The sequence below is a fragment of the Lacerta agilis genome, chromosome 13, assembly GCF_009819535.1.
Source record: "Lacerta agilis isolate rLacAgi1 chromosome 13, rLacAgi1.pri, whole genome shotgun sequence".
NCBI classification, from domain to species: domain Eukaryota; kingdom Metazoa; phylum Chordata; class Lepidosauria; order Squamata; family Lacertidae; genus Lacerta; species Lacerta agilis.
In genome coordinates, this window is record NC_046324.1 from 45,603,857 (window position 1) to 45,625,703 (window position 21,847).

Sequence of the window (21,847 nt, forward strand, 5' to 3'; positions counted from 1 at the left end):
GTCTATGGGGCTGCCTCGCAAGACGAAAATTTTATTTTGGCGCGAAAACCTCCGCGCTCCGTTGCTGCTTCGCTAGACGAAAAATTCGCTCTACGAAAAAACTCGTAGAACGAATTATTTTCATAGAATCATAGAATCATAGAGTTGGAAGAGACCACAAGGGCCATCCAGTCCAACCCCCTGCCAAGCAGGAAACACCACTGTATATATATTTTTAGCAGGGCACCACTGTATATATATTTTTCTAGCGGGGCACCACTGTATATATATTTTTGAAGGCTAGTTACTTTGGATGACCTATTTACAAGGCTGGACTAACACTGACTCAGGTAGCTTCCCCCGCACCCCAAAGCATCAGACCAACTCATGGAGGATCACTCTATCAATAGCTACTAGCCTTGACAGCCATGCAGTATTTGTAAATATTTCAGAACATTACAACTGAATAGTGAACACTTCCCTTAGCATTACGTTTTATTTTTACTTCTATTTTTTAAATATTTTTATTCAATTTCAACAAATCAAAAAAAGGATTACAACATACTTACATTAACAGAGTTAATATACCTCATCACAATTTATGACACAAATAAAAATTTAACTTTCCTAACCTTCCTCACATGTTTACATGGCTTCCTCAAATCCCTCTTTGTTGAATTTCATTATATTACATCTTTAGCAGTTTTCCAATCCTCGAAATTAACCTTCTTTTTAACATCATCTATTTTTATTACCCTAATTTCCAATTTTACTATTTTCATTTTAAACCTTAGCCTCAATTTACTTCCAAAATCTTTCCAATTTTCAAATATTACAATATTTTTTAAAGTATACTTTACATTTACTCCAATCTTCCTCCTTAGCATTACGTTTTAAGAAGCAGTGGCACTGTGAACTGTTAATTCGCTAAGTTTTGCATAAAGACCTGTGCACAAATATATATGGCCTAGTTCACCCATAACACCAAGTCCCCATTTCTGCTACTGCCACAATAACACTAAGCTAAGTCATGATTTAGCTTAGCTGTTATGCCTGACCCTGGACTCATGGTTTGTCTCTTGAAACAAACCACAAGTTATAGCCAAGGTTTGTTCTTGGCTTACCGTTCTTGGCTTACCATCCAGAATTCATTTGGGAGAGACAAACCATGAGCCCAGGTTCACATAAAGCACTAAGCCAAACCATAGTTTGGCTCCAGTAGTGCTGCAGCAGCAAGACTAGGAAAGGAGTGAAGGAGGTATTATTTTTGCTCTGGGTACCCACATGCTTCTTTGTTCATGCTGATCTCGTTTACTGGGCCTATTAGATGTGTTTCCTAAGGATAGTCACCTGGGAAAAGTTAATTACAACAGTGATATTTAAAAAATGGTATTCCATTTGCCCACTTTCACTTCTACTGTGTTCATTCACTATGTTACTAGTAAATTTTATGTAACAGTCATCTCCAACTGAGTGATAAATTTTCACAAAGTAATACAGCAGCATAGTTTTTCTAGTACAACACCTATCCTCAGTCTCCTCCTATCAAGATAATTGAGGGCTCTGCCATGGTAAGTATAGTTCTGGCTCTTTTTTTAAGTGCTCCACCCAAAAACATGTGATACAGGGCACTGTGCATTTTTACTAGTAAAACACATCGAGTTACAACCCGCACAGCATGGGCCTTCAAATTAAGAGGCTCTTCTGTTTCACATGTACCCATCTCAACTGGCTAACTGCACAAACATCACAGGTTCTACACAATTGGCTTGAAAATCCACATTTCCTTTGATCTACCCACCAATCAGAAGAGAGACAACCTTTGAAGAAGCACAGAAGCCCCTCAATCAAGCATACAGCTTGTTGTTGTTTCTTAACAACTACTTTTAAAAAAATTGTTTCATGTATCCTTTTATAACTGTAGGTTGCTTTTGAGACATTTGGGTAGCAAGTGACAAATAAATGTATTAAGAAAATACTTACACCCGTGGTAAGAGGCCGGAGAGCCTCCCGATTTGCCATATTCTTGCTCCGAGTAGCTGGTGGAGAGATTAGGCTGGCTGGAGCCTCTGCCAAAGGTTATCTGATTACTACCAACCCCAGTGGCCACCTGTGCCATACGCTCTTTGGTCTTCAGGGCTTGGGCCCTCTCTGTCTTGAGCCGATCGTCATCTTTCAGGAGGGACACCAACTGCTTGGACTTCTCCCGCACATTGATTCCCTGGTCCTTACCATCCCGGTCAATGTACTGGAAGTCCTTCAGAGTCTGGATAGCAAAAATGTTCTCTTTGCATTGTTGTGCCACCCTTTCCGACCCAGTTTTAATCAGGTAATCCAACAGAGTTAAAGCCTTATAAACATGCCTCCAGTTTTTGCCATGGTCATTCAGCCGCTTCCAGATCATGCTCATGATTTCAGAAAAGGCCACCACATTGTATGTTAGATCTGCTATTTCGGTCATTAAGGAGCTGGATGGGCCCCAGGGGTCATTTGAAGTCGCTTCCCGGACTTTTATTTCAGCCTCTGAATAATTGTTCACAATGTTTTTCATTTGTCTCCTAATCGAAGATGATGTCATTTTTATCTCCTCCTAAATCAAGGCAGGTTCCCCCCAAAAAGACCTCAGAGACCGGCCACAGTTTTCTCTACTCTGCAAGTCCCTGTGATATGAAGACACGATGTGTGTGACCAACTTGGAGCAAGTTCTGGTAAAGTCATTTCCTCCCCTCACGAAAGGTACAAAAGAAACTGGAAACTCTGACCTAAAAAAGAAACACAGAAAACTATCAGTTGCCATTTTAAATGTTCCCTTACATTTTTAAAAGCTAGCCAAAGCAAACTTTCAGATTTTCCCTGACCTGTCACCAAAAGGTAGCGTAATTTTCTTGTTCTAGAACTACAGAACAAAATTATTACACCACAGATAGGATTTCCCTTACAAACCAATTTCATAAGCTATCTGTATATGAAATCCAGACACAGGCACAACAGCCCTAGTTGCAGAATAAAGTGCCAGGAGAGAAGAAGGGAGTGAAGATGAAAGTGAACATTGTGACACTGGATTTCTCGTTTGAAGCAAGTTCTGTTGAAATTACTTCCTTCCCTTCAAGTACATAACAAATTTAAGACACTCCATCCTATTGGAGGCACAGCATCCACCAGAAAGCATTCAAGTCAGGGCTCAAAGCCCTGTTGCCATCCTACACACACACACACACACACACACACACACAAACACACACACACACAAAATACAAAAGCTCCCAGCCATTATCAGGAGTTCATGCACACCTCACTTCCATTATCCAGTTCTCTCTCAAACCCAAAGACATTACAAGTCAAGAGCACTACGCTTTTGTCAAGATGCTACTTGACCAGGGTAGGGGAGTCACAAAGTGAGTCAGAAAACAATGCACAGTAAGATGTTTTCATTATAACTGTGCATTAAATAAATTAATCTAGCAGATTACTGCAAAGTCACTAAACAAACTTGCAAACTCAGCAAAAGTAGAGGCCCCCACAGCAAATGAACTTGCAACTGCAGCAGGAAACCAAATTAAATTTCATGCAGCAGCTGCTGGTTGAAAATACCAGAACAGGAACACCCACACAAGCTGCCTTTTCAGAGGCAGGGAGCTGCTAGAACAGTTGCAGTAGCCTGTCAGTTTATTGTCAAAGAGCACTCTCTCGGTCTCTCTCAGTCTTGTGACTTATTCGTGCAACTGGAATGCCACCCGCAGTTAAGTTCAACTGATGCCTGCGATGTTGTCACTGGTTTTGTCAGACAGGCCTCAACAATTTTCCCTTTCCATGGCTTCATCCGTGGCACAGCAGCTTGTCCACATCCTGGGTTGTGACTTGCATGGCAGGAGGGGCAGCTGAAAACTAAGGAAGCTAGAGAAATTTGCAGTCAAATCCTACTGCCAAAACTGCACTGAACTACACTATGATCCCTTTACTACTTTGGTTTTCAGATATTCCACCATTCCCTAAAATGTCTGGGGTACAAAAAATTTAAAATGTCAGATGAAGCTAGCCAAAATGATGTGAGTCCATCAACATCTGCTGAGCCACAGGTTAGAAACTCCTGCTCTAGACAATTCAGGCACCCCCAAAAGACCTTTAGAGTTATTTATAACACAATTAATGCTTATGCTCCTAACTATAAATTAAAATTCCTGCCTCAAACAGCTTCCTATACAAATGTACTAAGCACTCTACCTCCAAGGAGAAGTTGTTTATGTTTTGGCAATACAGCGTCATTCTCCACCACCACAAGCCCAGTTCCAGAAGTGAGCCTGCTCAGGAAAATTTATTATATATATTATATTATATTATATTATATTATATTATATTATATTATATTATATTATATTATATTATATTATATTATATTATATTATATTATATTATATTATATTATATTATAATATATTATATTATATTATTACACACAGAGTATATATACAGCCACAGTACATTCTAGAATGTTTTTACATTACACAACTTAGTGTCTTTATCAATCTAAAACTTATAGATGATAATACCAGTTCAGGAAAGATCTTAAAAACAGTGGTTCCCATGGTAGTAAGGTGGGTTTCATCACCATCCTATATATCAGTTGAAGCTTGCCTTATAACTAAACCAGCCCAATTTGGTCCACAAAGAGGTATACAAAAGGGGATGCAGACACACACACACACACACACAGCATTCAAGCTTTCAATCAAGTGACTGCAGGTGTTTTTCCCATCTCTTGAGTGTTTGTGGGAAAGTGATGTGAATGTATTATGGTCAGGTGCATAGCCTACTAACCTATGAACTCTGTAACCGGATTTAGCGGCCAGCAGCACAAAATATATGCCTGTTGTCTTTGTCCATGGAGTTTTCTTGGCAGGGATACTGGAGTGGGTTGCCAGTTCCTCCTCCAGGTGGATCACGTTTGGTCCAAACTCTCCACTATGACCTGTCCATCTTGGGTGGCCCTGCACGGCATAGCTCATAGCTTCCCTGAGTAATTCAAGCCCCTTCGCCACGACAAGGCAGTGATCCAAGAACCAGAGACCAAATTGCAAACATGCGCTGGATTATGGAGAAAGCTAGAGAGTTCCAGAAAAACATCTACTTCTGCTTCATTGACTACGCAAAAGCATTTGACTGTGTCGACCACAGCAAACTATGGAAAGTTCTTAAAGAAATGGGAGTGCCTGATCACCTCATCCGTCTCCTGAGTAATCTGTATGTGGGACAAGAAGCTACAGTTAGAACTGGATATGGAATAACTGATTGGTTCAAAATTGGGAAAGGAGTACGACAAGGCTGTATATTGTCTCCCTGCTTATTTAACTTATATGCAGAATTCATCATGCGAAAGGCTGGGCTGGATGAATCCCAAACCGGAATTAAGATTGCCGGAAAAAATATCAACAACCTCAGATATGCTGATGATACTACCTTGATGGCAGAAAGTGAGGAAGAATTAAAGAACCTTTTAATGAGGGTGAAAGAAGAGAGCGCAAAATATGGTCTGAAGCTCAACATCAAAAAAACTAAGATCATGGCCACTGGTCCCATCACCTCCTGGCAAATAGAAGGGGAAGAAATGGAGGCAGTGAGAGATTTCACTTTCTTGGGTTCCACGATCACTGCAGATGGTGACAGCAGTCACGAAATTAGAAGACGCCTGCTTCTTGGGAGAAAAGCAATGACAAACCTAGACAGCATCTTAAAAAGCAAAGACATCACCTTGCCAACAAAGGTCCGTATAGTTAAAGCTATGGTTTTCCCAGTAGTAATGTACGGAAGTGAGAGCTGGACCATCAAGAAGGCTGATCGCTGAAGAATTGATGCTTTTGAATTATGGTGCTGGAGGAGACTCTTGAGAGTCCCATGGACTGCAAGAAGATCAAACCTATCCATTCTCAAGGAAATCGGCCCCGAGTGCTCACTAGAAGGACAGATCCTGAAGTTGAGGCTCCAGTACTTTGGCCACCTCATGAGAAGAGAAGACTCCCTGGAAAAGACCCTGATGTTGGGAAAGATGGAGGGCACAAGGAGAAGGGGACGACAAAGGATGAGATGGTTGGACAGTATTCTCGAAGCTACTAACATGAGTTTGGCCAAACTGCGGGAGGCGGTGAAGGATAGGCGTGCCTGGCGTGCTCTGGTCCATGGGGTCACGAAGAGTCGGACACGACTGAACGACTGAACAACAACAGCACAAAATATGCTTATGAACACTGTCACAGGCATCTAGCATCACATGAAGTGATGCAAATGATCTGATGCCCAGAGCTGTTCTGTGAATCAAGTTGACCCCTTTTGCCTCATCAAGAATGTGATTCCTGCAAACTGTCAGGGGATGGGGGCGCTGAGAGAGAAAAACAGATCTGCTTAATAAGTTCACTTGCCAAAGGCAGAGGCTTCCTGGATTTTTGCTACTTCCAAGTCCTCTTGAAATTGGTGGGAGCTGAGGACTTGGCACTTAATTCTGAACAAACATGGTGAGAATTGGGCTTACAACCTTGCTACACCAAAGCATATAACAATAGCCTGCTTCTTTGCCTCATGGTGGCATAGGGAGTGGGTGATTTCTACCAGGGAAACAGCAGGAGAAAAAGGGCTGAGCTTTTCCTCCATCTACCACGCCTCTGCTCAAAATCGCCCCTTTCTCATGAAGCCCTGCAGCAAAGAACAAGGCTGTTTCTCTTTTTATTACATACACCCATGTGCAACATTTAATTAGATCCTCAATGGTAAGTATGTAAGTGAATGAACAAATTGCTTTGGGTACCAATTGCCCTGCCTAAGAACACATGCTTTAAAAATATTTCAAAGACTTGTTTCCAAAACTAAACAGGGGGGGAAATAGAACTGTACTGTATGATGCTGCAGAGAAGTGTGTGTTAAAAGAAGCTATGAAGCTGGGCACAATGCATAAAAGCCCACATGCAGAACACATATTAGGTCTCCTGCGCCACTGTGCAGAAGAGAAAAGGCAGCAATTCATGTGAATAGAACAGCATGGAGTGCTGGAACAGGCTCCCCCCCCCCCCTCCACACACTGTCTCACTCTCACACTGGCTATTTAAACACAAAGTTATTCAGAGATGGGGTCAAACTAGGGTTTGGGAAGCAATCTTTCGTTCAGGAAGGGGGCAGGAACCAGAACTACTCTTCTGAAGTCTACACACTGGTCTTCTTCAAACTCCCAGTCTGTGAAAGGATGACGGCAGCCTTCAAACACTAAACTTAGGGAAGTTTTCCATTTCCTCTTTCACCATTCAAACAGTATGCCTGGTTACTGAGAAAAGTAGGCAGGTGGCAAGAGGCAAAGAAGGTTAATTGTCTAAGGGGCTCGTTTCTCCAAGATAAAAGTGTATTCATAGTCTAAATAAAGTATTAGGGGAGGGGGAGTTAAAAGACCATTTCCCAGTACCAGGTTAAAAAAAGAAAGATCCCAAATATTGGGATTTAACTATTAAATAACAGTTTGTGGGCGAAGTATGGACTATGCCAACCTTCCCCAACCTGATGCCCTCCAAATGTTGTTGGATTCCAGCTCCTATCAGCCACTGCCAACGTGGTCAACGGGCAGGAATGGTGGGGTTTTAATCTGGTCACATCTGGTGGGCACTAGACGTAGGAATTATACCAAAGATCTCTTATAAGAGTGCTGAAAAATTACCCCCATCATCTTATCTGGGTCACTTTTGTAAAATAAGTGTACTTTTGCCACAATGAAATCTACAAGAGGAAATACAACTGGCCTACCTTACATGGTAATAACACTCAAGAAAGTGTATGCAATGTGCTCTGAACACTTAAGAAGTGTTGTTATATTATTTGTCATGTTATCTCACGCCACCTTTGCATGGAATTTAATGTGGTGCACATAGAATTCCCAGGTGGTTCCCCACCAAACAGATATAGCTTCAACAAGGTTCACAGGACCCTGCCCTGGGAACTATGAACTGCAGATTATGAACATGAAAGATTTGAGGCTTTTGTCCTTAATTTAAGTAAGGGACCCCCGAAAAGGTTCCTCATTCAGCCATCAGAAGTATTAACAGGGCAGGGACAGGAAGGATAACAGGAAACCTGACGCAGCAAGATGCTGTGTCAATGAAGTCTTCTGGATAAAAAAAAGAAAAACGTTGCAAACAAAAACCACATATTATTTAGTAATTCTTAGCACAAAAAGGTAGAAACTGTAGAGTTAGTAAAATAGTGGAGAAATTCTGTTACATCACCATATAATCAACTTGCTGTTGAAAGCATAAAGGGAGAGAAGACTAGGGACACACCTGCCCTGATCATCTGACATTTAATTGAAGGTTGACATTCTCCAGGTCCACTGTCCCTCAGACCTTGTGGGGGGCCGGACTATATTTTGAAAAAAAACATGAACGAATTCCTATGCCCCACAAATAACCCAGAGATGCATTTTAAATAAAAGCACACATTCTACTCATGTAAAAACACCAGGCAGGCCCCACAAATAACCCAGGGATGCATTTCAAATAAAAGGACACATTCTACTCATGTAATAAAAACACACTGATTCCCAGACCGTCCACGGGCCGGATTTAGAAGGCGCTTCGGCCACATCTGGCCCCCAGGCCTTAGTTTGGGGACCCCTGCTCTAGCTCTTGGTAGCTCTATGGTGAAAGACTTGTACCCTTTGCATCAGGAAATAGAGCAGAACATCAGTTCAATTTTAGACCAGCAGTGCACATAAGCTCTAGAACCAACATAGTCAAAGCACATCATCACCCAAGGATGCGATACTCACGCAGAATGGACTGTGTTCATTTTGAAACAGAACTTGACCAGTCAGACATAGCTTGACTAGTCAGAGTTATTTGAGTTCTTAACAAATAAAAACTTGACATACTTTCCTTCTTTCTTGGCTGGCGGTCAGAATACCTCAAAGATATCCAAAAATAATGTTTATATGTTTTTGTATGCATGTGTTGCCTCTTGACAAATTTCACAGCAGTAGGAATTACAACGAACAAGTAGTATTTATAAACATTATTCTCTGGCAGAAGTAACAACCAAAGTGGGGTATACAATCTGCAGTTGTACAATATTCACACACGCCAGCCAGCCAGCCTTTAGAACATAGCTGTCAACCCTCCCTGCTTTTCCCCACTGCTATATACATAGCTGTCAACCCTCCCTGCTGTGTCCCAATAAGGGAATTTCCCGCAAAAAAAGGGAAAGGTTGGCAGCTCTGCTTTAGAACACTATGCTGCTGTCACCAGAAACCTACAGCACTTTTGCATGCATGTGTGTCTAAACTCCGGGGAGAGCTACTCCAATAACCTGGGATTACTCTCTGAATACCAGCACCAGAAGATCACTTCACCATTCTAAACAAAAAACGGATAACCCAGCGGGTCCCAAGGGTGTAAACTTCTACAAATTGTTAAAAGAACGAAACTGCAGTCTTTTGCAAGAGAAAGAGCTAAGTGTAAAACAAGCCACGCCACGCCCCAATTTATTTCCAAATTATTCAACATCTGGAGAAAACCAACACCTTTGCTCTGCTTTCCAGAGTTATCAACATATCAGGTCCATTTCAATATGCACATAGTTAACAAACATTTATTTATGGAAATGAGTGCTAGCATGGACAGGCCACTGCAAAACACTTCCTAACAGGGTTAAGCGATTCAGCACCCAAACAAGTTTGTATGTTTTGGTACTTCATGGGTGTTGTCAAAAGCTTTTAGTTTGAATTACACTCAGTTCCATTTCTGCTAGTTATTTAAAAAAAAAACCCTGCAGAAACAGATTACAAAATCAGATACTATTCTTAAATATCTAGCAACTGTTTTTAAAAAAAAACGAAAGAAAGAAAAGCTAACATTCTGAATGTATTCAGCAGATGTTTTTGAACACAACTAAGATAACTTTAGTCTTACTTGCTTCAGGCTTCAGCTCTCTTCAGCATTCAGCTACACATCCTGTAAGTCATTTCAAGCCCCACTTTAAAGATTAAAAAATATGAATTTGGTGGATTAACAAATATGAATTTTTAAAATAAACTAGATGGACACTCACTGTGTACTAAACTATTGTCTACCCAAAATAGAAAATTCTTTCCAGTAGCACCTTAGAGACCAACTGAGTTTGTTCTTGGTATGAGCTTTCGTGTGCATGCACACTTCTTCAGATTCTTCAGATATTGTCTACCCAGTAAAGCGTAGCCATTTTCTTCAAATCTCTACTGGGGGGGGGGGGTGTCAGAAATTCAGCAGCAGCAGCAATATATAACATTTGGAGCCCTGTTAGGATTTCATGATTCCCAGGCTATATTTTGGGATGAAAGCCACTTAGTACAGTACAACCATCTTCCAGCAGCAATTGTCTTTGCCACAACAAGACAAAGTTAGACAATTAGAAGGAACAGCACAGCACAGAGACAGAGAAAATCAAGTGCCTCAGATAAATTTTACTTCCTAGTTTACTGGCCTGTAGAGCAGGCAGGCAGCAGCAGAGTCCTGGAAAGGCAGTCAGGTGCAAGCCTGAGTATGTCATAGCAGTTGGACCCATCATTTCCACCCCATTCCACAAGCTGGCCATTTATGACAAAAAAAATCGCTAAATTTCATCACAATATACCAGCATTTTATTGGTGCCAGAATGGCTTTGTCATTGCTTTCTGGTCCCATCCTCCCCTACATCCTCCCTATTTATACTCTGCTCCATCCATTTACTGTTCACTGACATTTTACACAAGTGGGTGTTCACTTGTTCTTATACTGGAGGGGAATAATGTTTCCACAAAGCCCCTGCTGTCTGTTCCTTTGCCGAATGCTACTTTCTGTAAATTGGCTCCAGGAGAAAGTGTACATTCCCTTCTTCTCAGACATGCTCCTTTATCACAAACAGCTGTGCAAATATCCTTCTCACTCTCTGGATACAAGTTAACCTAAGATTTTACAAGCATGAGGCAGCATTGGGGTTAGGCGAGGTAGGGGCAGTGCCACCTGCACTAACTGCAGGGAGTGTGACAGCATTCAAAGTTAAGAGCGCCATAACTTGCAAAAGGCGGCAATCATACTCCTCATCATAGTCATGATAAATTTTCTGCAACAGGGAAGACTTAGGCCGCTGTTCCTGAATCTGGTGACCTCCAGATGTTGCTGGACTACAACTCCAAGCATCTCTATGCTGCCTGGAGGAAGCAGTAGACCAACACATCTGGAGAGCACCAGGTTGGATTAGGTATTTTCATGAACAAGGCCTTTGGGCTTGACGTGAAAAGAGCTACTTTAAGTCTCTTGCACACAAAAACATCTTTAGCATACTTTCAATCCTGCTCAGAAGGAGCAGCCTTTGCAAAGGGAAAGATTTTTGCAATTCATTTTTAACTGCTCTAACCTCCCCGGCAACTGCACTTAATAAATGAGCTCTTTGCCATCTGTTTAAGGCTAAGTCCCTAAAACAGAATGCCTGTGTTGAGAGTCACCTTCAACACTTTGAACTTAACACTATTAATTCAATTAACACCAGACACTCCAAGAAAGAGACAATGCTACAGATGCACATCAAGACCTTATGGTAGAAATGATGGACAGGAAGGCAAGGAAACATTAAAAGTAAAGGTAAAGGGACCCCTGACTGTTAGGCCCAGTCGCAGACGACTCTGGGGTTGCAGCGCTCATCTCACACAGATGAAGTTCTTTCACCGTCTACCCCAAATACAACGCTACCTCAGTGTTGCCAAGTAATGGCTTGTAAATTTACAATTTGCACTTACCGGTAACTTTTACCCATTGCAATGCAGGAAACTGCAGCTACCAATATTCAGCAGGTTAGCACAGGGGTCAGCAGGAGATATCCAGGAGATAATATCCTGCAACACTGGAGGTCTACAGTTTCCCAACCATACTCTTCTCCATTGCTGATAAAACTGCTAGTGCAGGGGTCAGCAAACTTTTTCAGCAGGGGGCCGGTCCACTGTCTCTCAGACAATGTAGTGGGCCGGATTAAAAATTGGGGGGGGGGGGAGAACGAATTCCTATGCCCCACAAATAACCCAGAGATGCATTTTTTTTTAAAGGACACATTCTACTCATGTAAAAACACACCGATTCCCAGACCGTCCGCGGGCCAGACTGAGAAGGCGATTGGGCCGCATCTGGCCCCCAGGCCTTAGGTTGCCTACCCCTGGGTTAGCAGATACTGCTATTGTACATAGGCTGTAGGTGTTGAAGAATTCATTCCTTTGTTAAAGAATTGAGGAATTACAATACTCATAGTACCAAGGAAAGCATGCTTGACACTTGGTCAACTGCAAATATACCAGCCAAACATATCCGCTAATAATGACTCTTTGTTTGATCAAAATAAAATAAAATAATTCCTTCCAGTAGCACCTTAGAGACCAACTAAGTTAGTTCTTGGTATGAGCTTTCGTGTGCATGCACACTTCTTCAGATACACTTTATTCCGTTAACAAAAATCCTGATTCAAGATGTTTCAAAGCTCACTCAAAAATCACAAGCAGTATGTTCACTGACAGACGTACAATGCCACAGTTTGCATTTTGTAACATAAAACATTTCAGAGCAGATGTCATGTTCATGCTTCCAAGTTGTTATGAACAGAACATTTTGAAACTGAAATACCTCCAAACAAGTCCTCTTAAGGGTCACAAGAATTGGCAATGTGTAAGATTCGCTTTATTCAAAGTCTCCCAATAAGTAGAGGCAGGGGACAACAACAACGTATAGGAAGGCAAGAACAACCTGTTTTGTTTCACAGGTTTACAAACAGTTTCTGCAAAGCTCTTAAAAATAAGCTGCATATTGAAAGAGAGTCATGTTAATTGAAGTACTTAAGTCAGCAGGATACTTGTTCAATTTCAATACCCTGCCTACTCGCATCAGACGCATCAGGCATAGTTAAAAGAGCAAAAAGCCAACCATCTTTGGATTTCTTGTTTACCCATGAAAACAGTTCACATTATTTAATCATGGCTTTGGAGAGGTGATTATTTAAGTTCATGAATCCTGACAATTCACAAAAAGCAATTTTTCAACCTAATTTAAAAAGAAAAATTAGCCTTCAACACCGATGAAGGAATAACACACCAAATAAACATGGACAGCATTGCAAAATAAATGCATTCCAAAATGTAAATATAATTTTCCCTATAAAAGAAACAGGAATTGCTTCAAGAAGCTTCGGACTATCAATATTTTTGTCAGCTAACATAATTGGGTGCTGGAGTTACACAGCATAAATTCAAAGAACCAGGCTTTTGAAATTCTGTTCTAAAGGAATTAAACATGACTGAACAATCATGTATGGTCAAAAAAAAAACCATTAGAAGTTGATGCCTATTATTCCTGGTTATGTCCAGTATTAGAAATGTGATCTGCTACCAACCAAGGTTGCTCTAAAAATCATCGGAGACTCCATCGAGCAGCCACAGAAGCTATAGAAACTATAGGACAATCAGGGATTGAAACTCATGAAGGCTGCTCTGAGGATAAACACACATTCTTTCCATGGCCCATATATTTCAGTGGGGTTTACTTAAGAACAAGCCTAGTTAGGACTGGAAGAGAGAAAAACAACACACCGTTCTGCTGCTTTCCATCCAGCTACTCCATCAACCACCATTATTTACAACCAGGGACTGATTAGCATGCAGCAGCAGCAGCTGCCACAAACCATAGTCAAGGAAGGAAAGCTGTGTTCTGTCTTGTCCTGAATGCCATAGCTTCCTTGCTTCCTAAAAGCCAACATTAGTTTTCACTCGTCAGTTTCTTCAGAGACAGCTTGTGGTAAATAAGGAGATGCACTTATACTGCAGCCAACGAATGTGAGAAGACTCCCTGGAAAATGCCCTGATTTTGGGAAAGATGGAGGGCGCAAGGACAAGGGGACGACAGAGGACGAGATGGCTGGACAGTGTTCTCGAAGCTACCAACATGAGTCTGACCAAACTGCGGGAGGCAGTGGAAGACAGGAGTGCCTGGCGTGCTCTGGTCCATGGGGTCACGAAGAGTCCCATGGACTGCAAGAAGATCAAACCTATCCATTCTGAAGGAAATCAGGTCTGAGTGCTCACTGGAAGGACAGATCCTGAAGCTGAGGCTCCAATACTTTGGCCACCTCATGAGAAGAGAAGACTCCCTGGAAAAGACCCTGATGTTGGGAAAGATTGAGAGCACAAGGAGAAGGGGGTGACAGAGGACAAGATGGTTGGACAGGGTTCTTGAAGCTACCAACATGAGGGAGGCAGTGGAAGACAGGAGTGCCTGGCATGTTCTGGTCCATGGGGTCACGAAGAGTCGGACACGACTAAACAACAACAACAAAGCCCTGTGAACATCCAGACATAATGTATTACTGGAGTCAGACTGATGGGACAGGCACAGCCCTACCCAATCCATCTTGGTCTGATGCAAAGGTAGAAACTGAGGAAGAGAACTGGTCATTTCTGCCTTTTTATTATATTAAACATTTGCATCCCACCCTCCTCTAAATACACAACATAGTTGGGGAGGTTATACTAGAAATGACCTGTCCAAGGCCAGATTGCATCCCATTTTCCAAACCCAACGCTCTAGCCCAGGGGTAGGCAACCTAAGGCCCGTGGGACGGATGCGGCCCAATCGCCTTCTCAATCCGGCCCACGGACAGTCTGGGAATCGGCATGTTTTTACATGAGTAGAATGTGTGCTTTTATTTAAAATGCATCTCTGGGTTATTTGTGGGGCATAAGAATTCGTTCATCTTTACCCCCAAAATATAGTCCAGTCCACCACATGATCTGAGGTTCGGTGGACCGGTCCACGGCTGAAAAAGGTTGCTGACCCCTGCTATAGCCGCTGCTCCCTACACTGACTTGTATTATTTGTTTGTTTGTTTTCTTGCATTTACATCCCACCTTTTTTTCTCCAAAGAGCTTGAGGCGGTGCACATGTTTCTCCCCATTCTCATTTAATCCTCACAACTCACGTATAAAGTGGCAGGCTACAGCAGTTTTTCACATTTTCGCCCTTCAGGGAATACCTTTCCGAATGGACTGATCTGCCAGGGAACCAGTTGTGTTGCATATTCTGGGAGCACTTAAAAGACCTGCTGGGTTTCAACATCACCTTTCATGAACCTTGCAGCACACAACACAACACTTTGCGAGGGAAGACTTGGTGGCGGTCAAGCTGCCTTAGGTAAGATTACTGACCATACACAGGAAGGTTTGTTAAGCTTCAACATTCCCTCGATGACAGTTTGAAAGCATCACAATTCACAAGAAGGAATGGGTAGCATAACAGATAATTTGGTTACAGCAGCAAAATTGCCTCAACCCAAATCCTACAGAGACAGACTAGTCAATGTAAGTGCATGCTGATTTCTGAATTCACCGGTTACAAATATGTATATATATATCCTATGACTTATGCATAACAAGATTTTAAAAATCCACTGTTGCAAACAGGGATGGATTCACCTCCAGGCTGCACTACAACAGCCAGAAAGCAGACCAACATACACCAAGCAATATAAATTTCATGCTACCAGTATGTGGGAACCCCAGCTTTGAGCAGTATAGTCGTACCTCGGAAGTCGAACGCATTGTAAGTCAAATGTTTTGGCTCCCAAACACCGCAAACCCGGAAGTAAGCGTTCCAGTTTGCGAACTTTCTTTGGAACCCAAACGTCCGACATGGGTTCCGATTGGCTGCGCCTTGGTTTCCAAACGTTTTGGAAGTCGAACAGACTTCTAGAATGGATTCTGTTTGACTTTCGAGGTACAACTGTAGCTCCCTTATGTGTCTCCCAAAGTAGTGGCTGTAGAAAATGGACCACTGCTGAGGTGGTGAGGGAGCCAAGGAAAGATGACAAGGTGGTCCAAAAGGTTACATAGACTAGATCTGGCCCACAGGGTGCCAGTTCTCTGGCCCAATCTAATGACTAGAACTGATCTCCAACTTCAGAACTGTTTGCATTTGTGGCAATATTTTACAAAGCTGTAAGATTCACTGCTTAGAAATTTTCTAACATTAAGCAATCTATTGTTTTTTATGTAAACAAACAATAAATGAATATGGCCACCACAGAAGTTCTGAGGCTTCATCCCCACAAGTGGTGTATGCCATTTAGCAATGGCGTAGACTTAGAGTAACTATTTTTAAGGGTTCCCTGAGATCATGCAGGAAAAATGCTGTCAACTTTAAGGCACAAAGGCATCCAAGGAATCAACTCTACTCTGCTAAGCTTGTCAAGTGGCTACAGAAAGCTATCCGGTTTATTTATACCAAGCATAATACATATTACAGTATTCCTAAAAGCTACAAACACCCCAAAATATTCATATCTACAAGTCAGTACTTGAAAATTCATCTGTCTAGTTTGGCTGGTTTAGTTTGATCCGCGACATACGTCAGCCAGCGCTGCTCTGCAAGGAAATTACACACAAGACATCTGCTAAGATCAGAAGGAATTAAGGTAATCTGAGAATGTCAGTAAATAACATTACCAAAGAATACTTCCATTCCAATTAGAAATTCCTTTTAGGCTTCAATCCCATACACAGTGGGAGTAAGCCCCGTTTAACTCAATGGGTCTTACTTCTGTGCAGGCATCTGTCAGATTATGTTGTTAGAGATGGTAAATGGAAAAAAATTAACTATTTCAATTATTCTGTAGTTCTCACGTACTGCCCAAAAAATTACCCTAAAATAGCTGTGAAACCCTAAGTGGCTGTTTCACATACTACACAATGTAGTACAATAGAAATTTCCATTACCTCTAAAAAATACCAATTGGATATGTAAGTTAAGGCTACACAGGTGTATTTCCATTATTACAGTGTTCAATTCAGCATGTAAGAGGAAACATATGTGAGGCTATTGTAGGAACATGTGCTTCTCTGTAGTTTGGTCCTACAAATAAATTACTCAGAATTCAGTCTCATTTTTAAATGGAATTTACTCCCTGCTAAGCATTCTTTGAACTACAGTGGTACCTTGGGTTACATACGCTTCAGGTTACCTACACTTCATGTTACATACTCTGCTAACCCAGAAATAACGCTTCAGGTTAAGAACTTTGCTTCAGGATAAGAACAGAAATCGTACTCTGGCGGCGCAGCGGCAGCGGGAGGTCCCATTAGCTAAAGTGGTGTCTTAGGTTAAGAAGAGTTTCAGGCTAAGAATGGACCTCCGGAACAAATTAAGTACGTAACCAGAGGTACCACTGTACAGTCAACTACAAGCCCATTCTTTCACAGAAGTAAACCTGAGTGAAATATGTAGGCTATAGTGCTGAGTAACCTGCAGTCATTTTAAGCACTCTTACCTAATTTGGAAGTGGAGGAAAGGGGGAGGGGGCTTTTCAAAAAAGACAAAAATTCACCACACATATTAAGATTTATTTCTCTAATTGGCATTAAAGAAAAACCAACACAGAACACAACTTAAGTTTCTCAGTTATTGTACTAGGAATAACAAAATAATTCAGAATATAATCAAGAGCACATATTACCAATATTAGCAGAGAGATTAGATTTTCATCATGGCCAGTAACTTTTTTTCAGATTGGAACAGTAAAGATGTTTTTGTACAGTTATAGTAGAGCAGTACGATCATTTTGTGTTAGCAAAGCTATGTATCATGTTCAAAGGGGTAACTCCATATGCAACTACAATTTTAATGCATATTTTAACATTAGGGTATGTCCTCCACATCCAATAAGATTACTTTCAAACATCTCTCGAACTAATCAAGAGTTTTTTTATTTAAAAAAATTAAGAAAAAGTCAGCTGCAAATCTACAAGTTGAGAGTGTCAGGGGATTTAAAATATATTCAGTTAGATAGATATGCGTTGTGCAGCTCATCAACCCCCCTTTCTGAGATATTTTAATCAAATCTAGGCTAGACAGAAATGGAAAACAGACATTTCACTGCCATTAGCTGTTCCGGTATTGCAAGGATAAGCTTAGATTTTCTGCTCAGGAAAAAAAAAATCAGTGGCTACAGACTTTGCTGCCACAATATGAAGTACCTAACTGTTGCTGCCATCCTAATGGAGACAACAAAGGCTACTTGGAATGCAGGGTGTTAATTTCAAGGCAGCATTACACGCTACCTTGACACACTCGTGCACATACACACACGGAAAAACAAAAGCCTTCCAAACCTTGCCCAAGCCCATAAAACACCCCCATACACACCCTGCTTGTTCATGCTCCCATTGCAAACCATGTATGTACACAGGCATGTGTTCCCACAAACTGGTTTCCTCTGTACAGACTCCCCAAAGCATAGCCCCAAGAACCCACACCCCTCAACGTCTTCCAGTGTCTCTTCTCGTCCCACCCATCTCATAGCAACATAAGCCAACACAAATAAGCTTAGCATGTGCCTTCTGGATGCGCACAGACACAGCAACCAAAGCCCCACGATCCAACCCACCTCCCCATTATCTTCCTCCCTTCCTTCATGCCCCCCACTTCACTATCCCCAAACTACCACCTTCAAGATATCCAGTCACTTTAATCCCCAAATCTACACCCACAAATCTACCTCTCCCTCCCATGCTTATGAGGCACCCTGTTTCAGGAAACCCCAATTTCTTATTGCATGCCCCACCTCTTCTGCATCTGAGGAGCCTCACAATAGCCAGTATAAACAGAAATATATTTACAAAACCGGCCTATGTATCAGGTAAGTTAGTACTAAAAACAGCAGTACTGTAAAAACAAACAAAATCAAAATCTTCATATTGAAATGTGGACCCTTTGGGGAGCAGAGCTTCATAATGGATCACTTACTGAACTCACCCCTAAGGAGTAGGGTTATGCATGCATGCAATTAATAAGGCATTGTGAATATGTATGATATAGTACATAGATGTAACAGATACTTAATGCATATATATATATATATATGTGTATCTCCATAACCTAGGTGTCAATACATAAATATTTTAAGACGCCTATGTTAATACATCAAATATAACAAATACTTACTAGTCAGTTCAGTTTAGCACACAGAAACAAAGCAAAACAGGTTAAAAGACGCAGAAACGAAGCAAAAATGGGAAGATTTAAAATGCCATAGGGAAACACACACTAAAAAAAAGGCACCCCAGGTAATATTTACAATGCCCAACTTAACCCAGCAACAAGCCCACCCATCCATCTACATTGCCAAACCAGCTAAAAATGCCACATGGGAAGAGGCAAGAGGAAGCAGCGCCAATTGGGGGTGGGGAGCAAAGATGCATTTTACGTCTCAGAGGCGCTTGCTCCCCCCCCCCCAAAGATACCCGCTTTGCAGACCCCGCCAAAGGCAACCCCGACCCACCCCCTCACCCAAAAACAACAACACCCCTCCCGCCCCCCAATTCTCCCTCCTTCTCCTCCTCCTCAGCCCCCCACCCGCCCCCGTCTGCCTCAAACCCGCTTCGCGGACGCACACGCCCCCCACCCAGCAGCCACGCTTGCTCTTTCCCCACCTCCCTCCAGCCTGCGGCGGGGGCTGAGGGAGGGTCGGCAAGCCCCCTTCTCACTGCGGCCACCTGAGGCTCAGGTCCGGCGGCCCACCCCCCTCCATAAAAAAAACAACAACAACAACCCCCCACCTGCTGCTGCTGCTGCTGCTTCTCTCGCAGGGCCCAAGTGGCTCCTCCGGACTGGAGCGCCGCCAGGAGCAGCAACAGCAGCAGCAGGAGGAGCAGGAGCAGGAGGAGGAGCGTCGTGGTCGCCGCCGCCGCCGCCGCCTCTCGGACTGGGTTTGACACCCGCCGCCCACACGCGCCATCCAACATGGCGGAGGGAGGGAGGCACGGAGAGGGACGGGGAGAGCGAGACAGGCAACGCGCGCTCCCGCGCGGGGAAACCAGCGCGCCGTCCCGCCACAGAGAGAAACAAGCGGGGGGTTGGGGGCGCGCGCGGGAGGGGGGGTGGTCTTCTTCTGTTTGTGTGAGCGCGCGCGTTCGCGCCCGTGCTTGTTTTCCCCTCCTCACAAGTGATAATGTGAGGATTTATTTATTTTTTTCCCCTCTCAGGAATTTTATCCACCCGCATCTGTTTTCTTTGGAAAGGGTGGGGGCGGGAGGTCGTAGGAAATGGGAGCCCTAAAAAAAAAGGAAAACATCTATATGGGGGGACGAGTGTTTTGTGTCTGTGTGTGTATGGACGCAAGTAAATAAATAAGATCACGCCCTCTTTTCTTTGGCTTGCTCTTCTTTTTCTGAGGCGGGAAGTCTCTGGCTGGGTATAAATATTAAAGACCCCCGCTTTTTGGAGGGGGAAATGTTGTGGGGGTGTCTATGGGAGTAAGGGTCGCGCGCCCACTATAGGGGAGCAAGCACATATTTGTATACAAGAAATAAATGGCTTTTTTGAGGGGGGGGAGTCTAAATACAAAGACTAACCTTCCCCTTCCTTAAGGGGTGGTGAGCGCAAGTATGTATATATACATACATACAAATGGTGGGGGAAATGTAATGGAAGCGTATGTGTATATATAAATAAGGCTCGACCTCTTTTTTTTATTTGTCTATATACAAATAAATGATTTCTTTTTGAAGGGGGCAGTCTTTTTTGTGTTGGGGGAGATGTTGAATGGAAGTGGTGTGTATATATAAATCAGGCACACACATTTCTCTTTTTTTGTGGTGACATAAACATAAGACCTGCCCCCTTTTGGTTTTGTTTGTTTGTTTGAGGAGTTGCATCAGGAAAATATTACCCAGGGGTGAAACATCTTATATATATATTAAAGGGGGGTGTAAACATAAACACATAAATAAAAGACTTATTGGCCAGATGTTTTGTGACGAAAGGGTGTCCCCTCAGTTATCAAATTTCCCGCCATTTTCTAAGGGACGTTTTAATGTCCTTGTCTGAGGAGAAATTGAAGGACTGAAGGAATGAGAGAAAGCAAAATAATAATTTTTCATCTTTTTTGTTGGGAATAAGGGTCAGGTTCACTGAACTCAACTGGATAGGACCTACTTCTCAGTGGGCTTGCCATTGCTGACATTGCTAATGTTATCGTGAGAGAATTGTCCAAAGACTCTGGCAGCATAAACGCCATACATTTCAAGATCATTTTCCCTGCCAGAATCCCAGGAACTGTAATTTATTCCCTTGCGGAACTACCATTCCCAGCACTCTTAACAAACTACAGTTCCCATGATGCTTTGAGGGGGGAGATATGGTGCAGATGTGTCCAGATGCATAAGAGAACGGGGCTCCTGCACCTTTTACCCGTAATCGTCGAATCGGGAATTTTAGAAGGTGCAGCACCTACTCCAAATTCCCTCTACACAACCATCGAAGGTGCAGGGCCCCGTCCAGGCCTTTTTGCATCTGGGCCCAGTGCCGGATTTATCTATAAGCTAAACAAGCAATTGCTTAGGGCCCCACTCTCTTAAAGGTAAAGGTAAAGGGACCCCTGACCATCAGGTCCAGTCGTGTCCGACTCTGGGGTTGCGGCGCTCATCTCGCTCTATAGGCCGAGGGAGCCAGCGTTTGTCCGCAGACAGCTTCCGGGTCATGTGGCCAGCATGACAAAGCCGCTTCTGGCGAACCAGAGCAGCGCACGGAAACGCCGTTTACCTTCCCGCTGGAGCGGTCCCTATTTATCTACTTGCACTTTGATGTGCTTTCGAACTGCTACGTGGGCAGGAGCTGGGACCGAGCAACGGGAGCTCACCCCGTGGCAGGGATTCGAACCGCCGACCTTCTGATCAGCAAGCCCTAGGCTCTGTGGTTTAACCCACAGCGCCACCTTAGGGACCCCCAAAATAGTTAAAGGGGAAAAACTGGATGTACATTTGCAAAATATAAGGTAAAAAACAAATAAAATAAAATCTACATACAGC

General features: G+C 42.8%; 1 protein-coding gene across 5 annotated transcripts in view; it reads right to left on the bottom strand.

The window, feature by feature from the left end:
* Positions 1-19,809, bottom strand: part of EPN2 (epsin 2) — a 43,005-nt gene extending 23,196 nt beyond the window's left edge. Inside the window, exons 1-3 of one of the 5 annotated variants that reach the window (XM_033166429.1) lie at positions 19,598-19,808; positions 15,088-15,090; positions 1,963-2,741 (exon numbers count right to left, since the gene is read on the bottom strand). In XM_033166429.1, coding sequence (XP_033022320.1) covers positions 1,963-2,557 — 595 coding nt within the window. In that variant the 5' untranslated portion in view covers positions 2,558-2,741; positions 15,088-15,090; positions 19,598-19,808. Of the gene's footprint in view, positions 1-1,962; positions 2,742-15,087; positions 15,091-18,983; positions 19,259-19,471; positions 19,491-19,597 lie in introns of those variants that run through there. The other 4 variants (XM_033166432.1, XM_033166428.1, XM_033166431.1 and 1 more) reach the window with 4 other exon arrangements.
* Between the last annotated feature and the right edge of the window lie 2,038 nt (positions 19,810-21,847).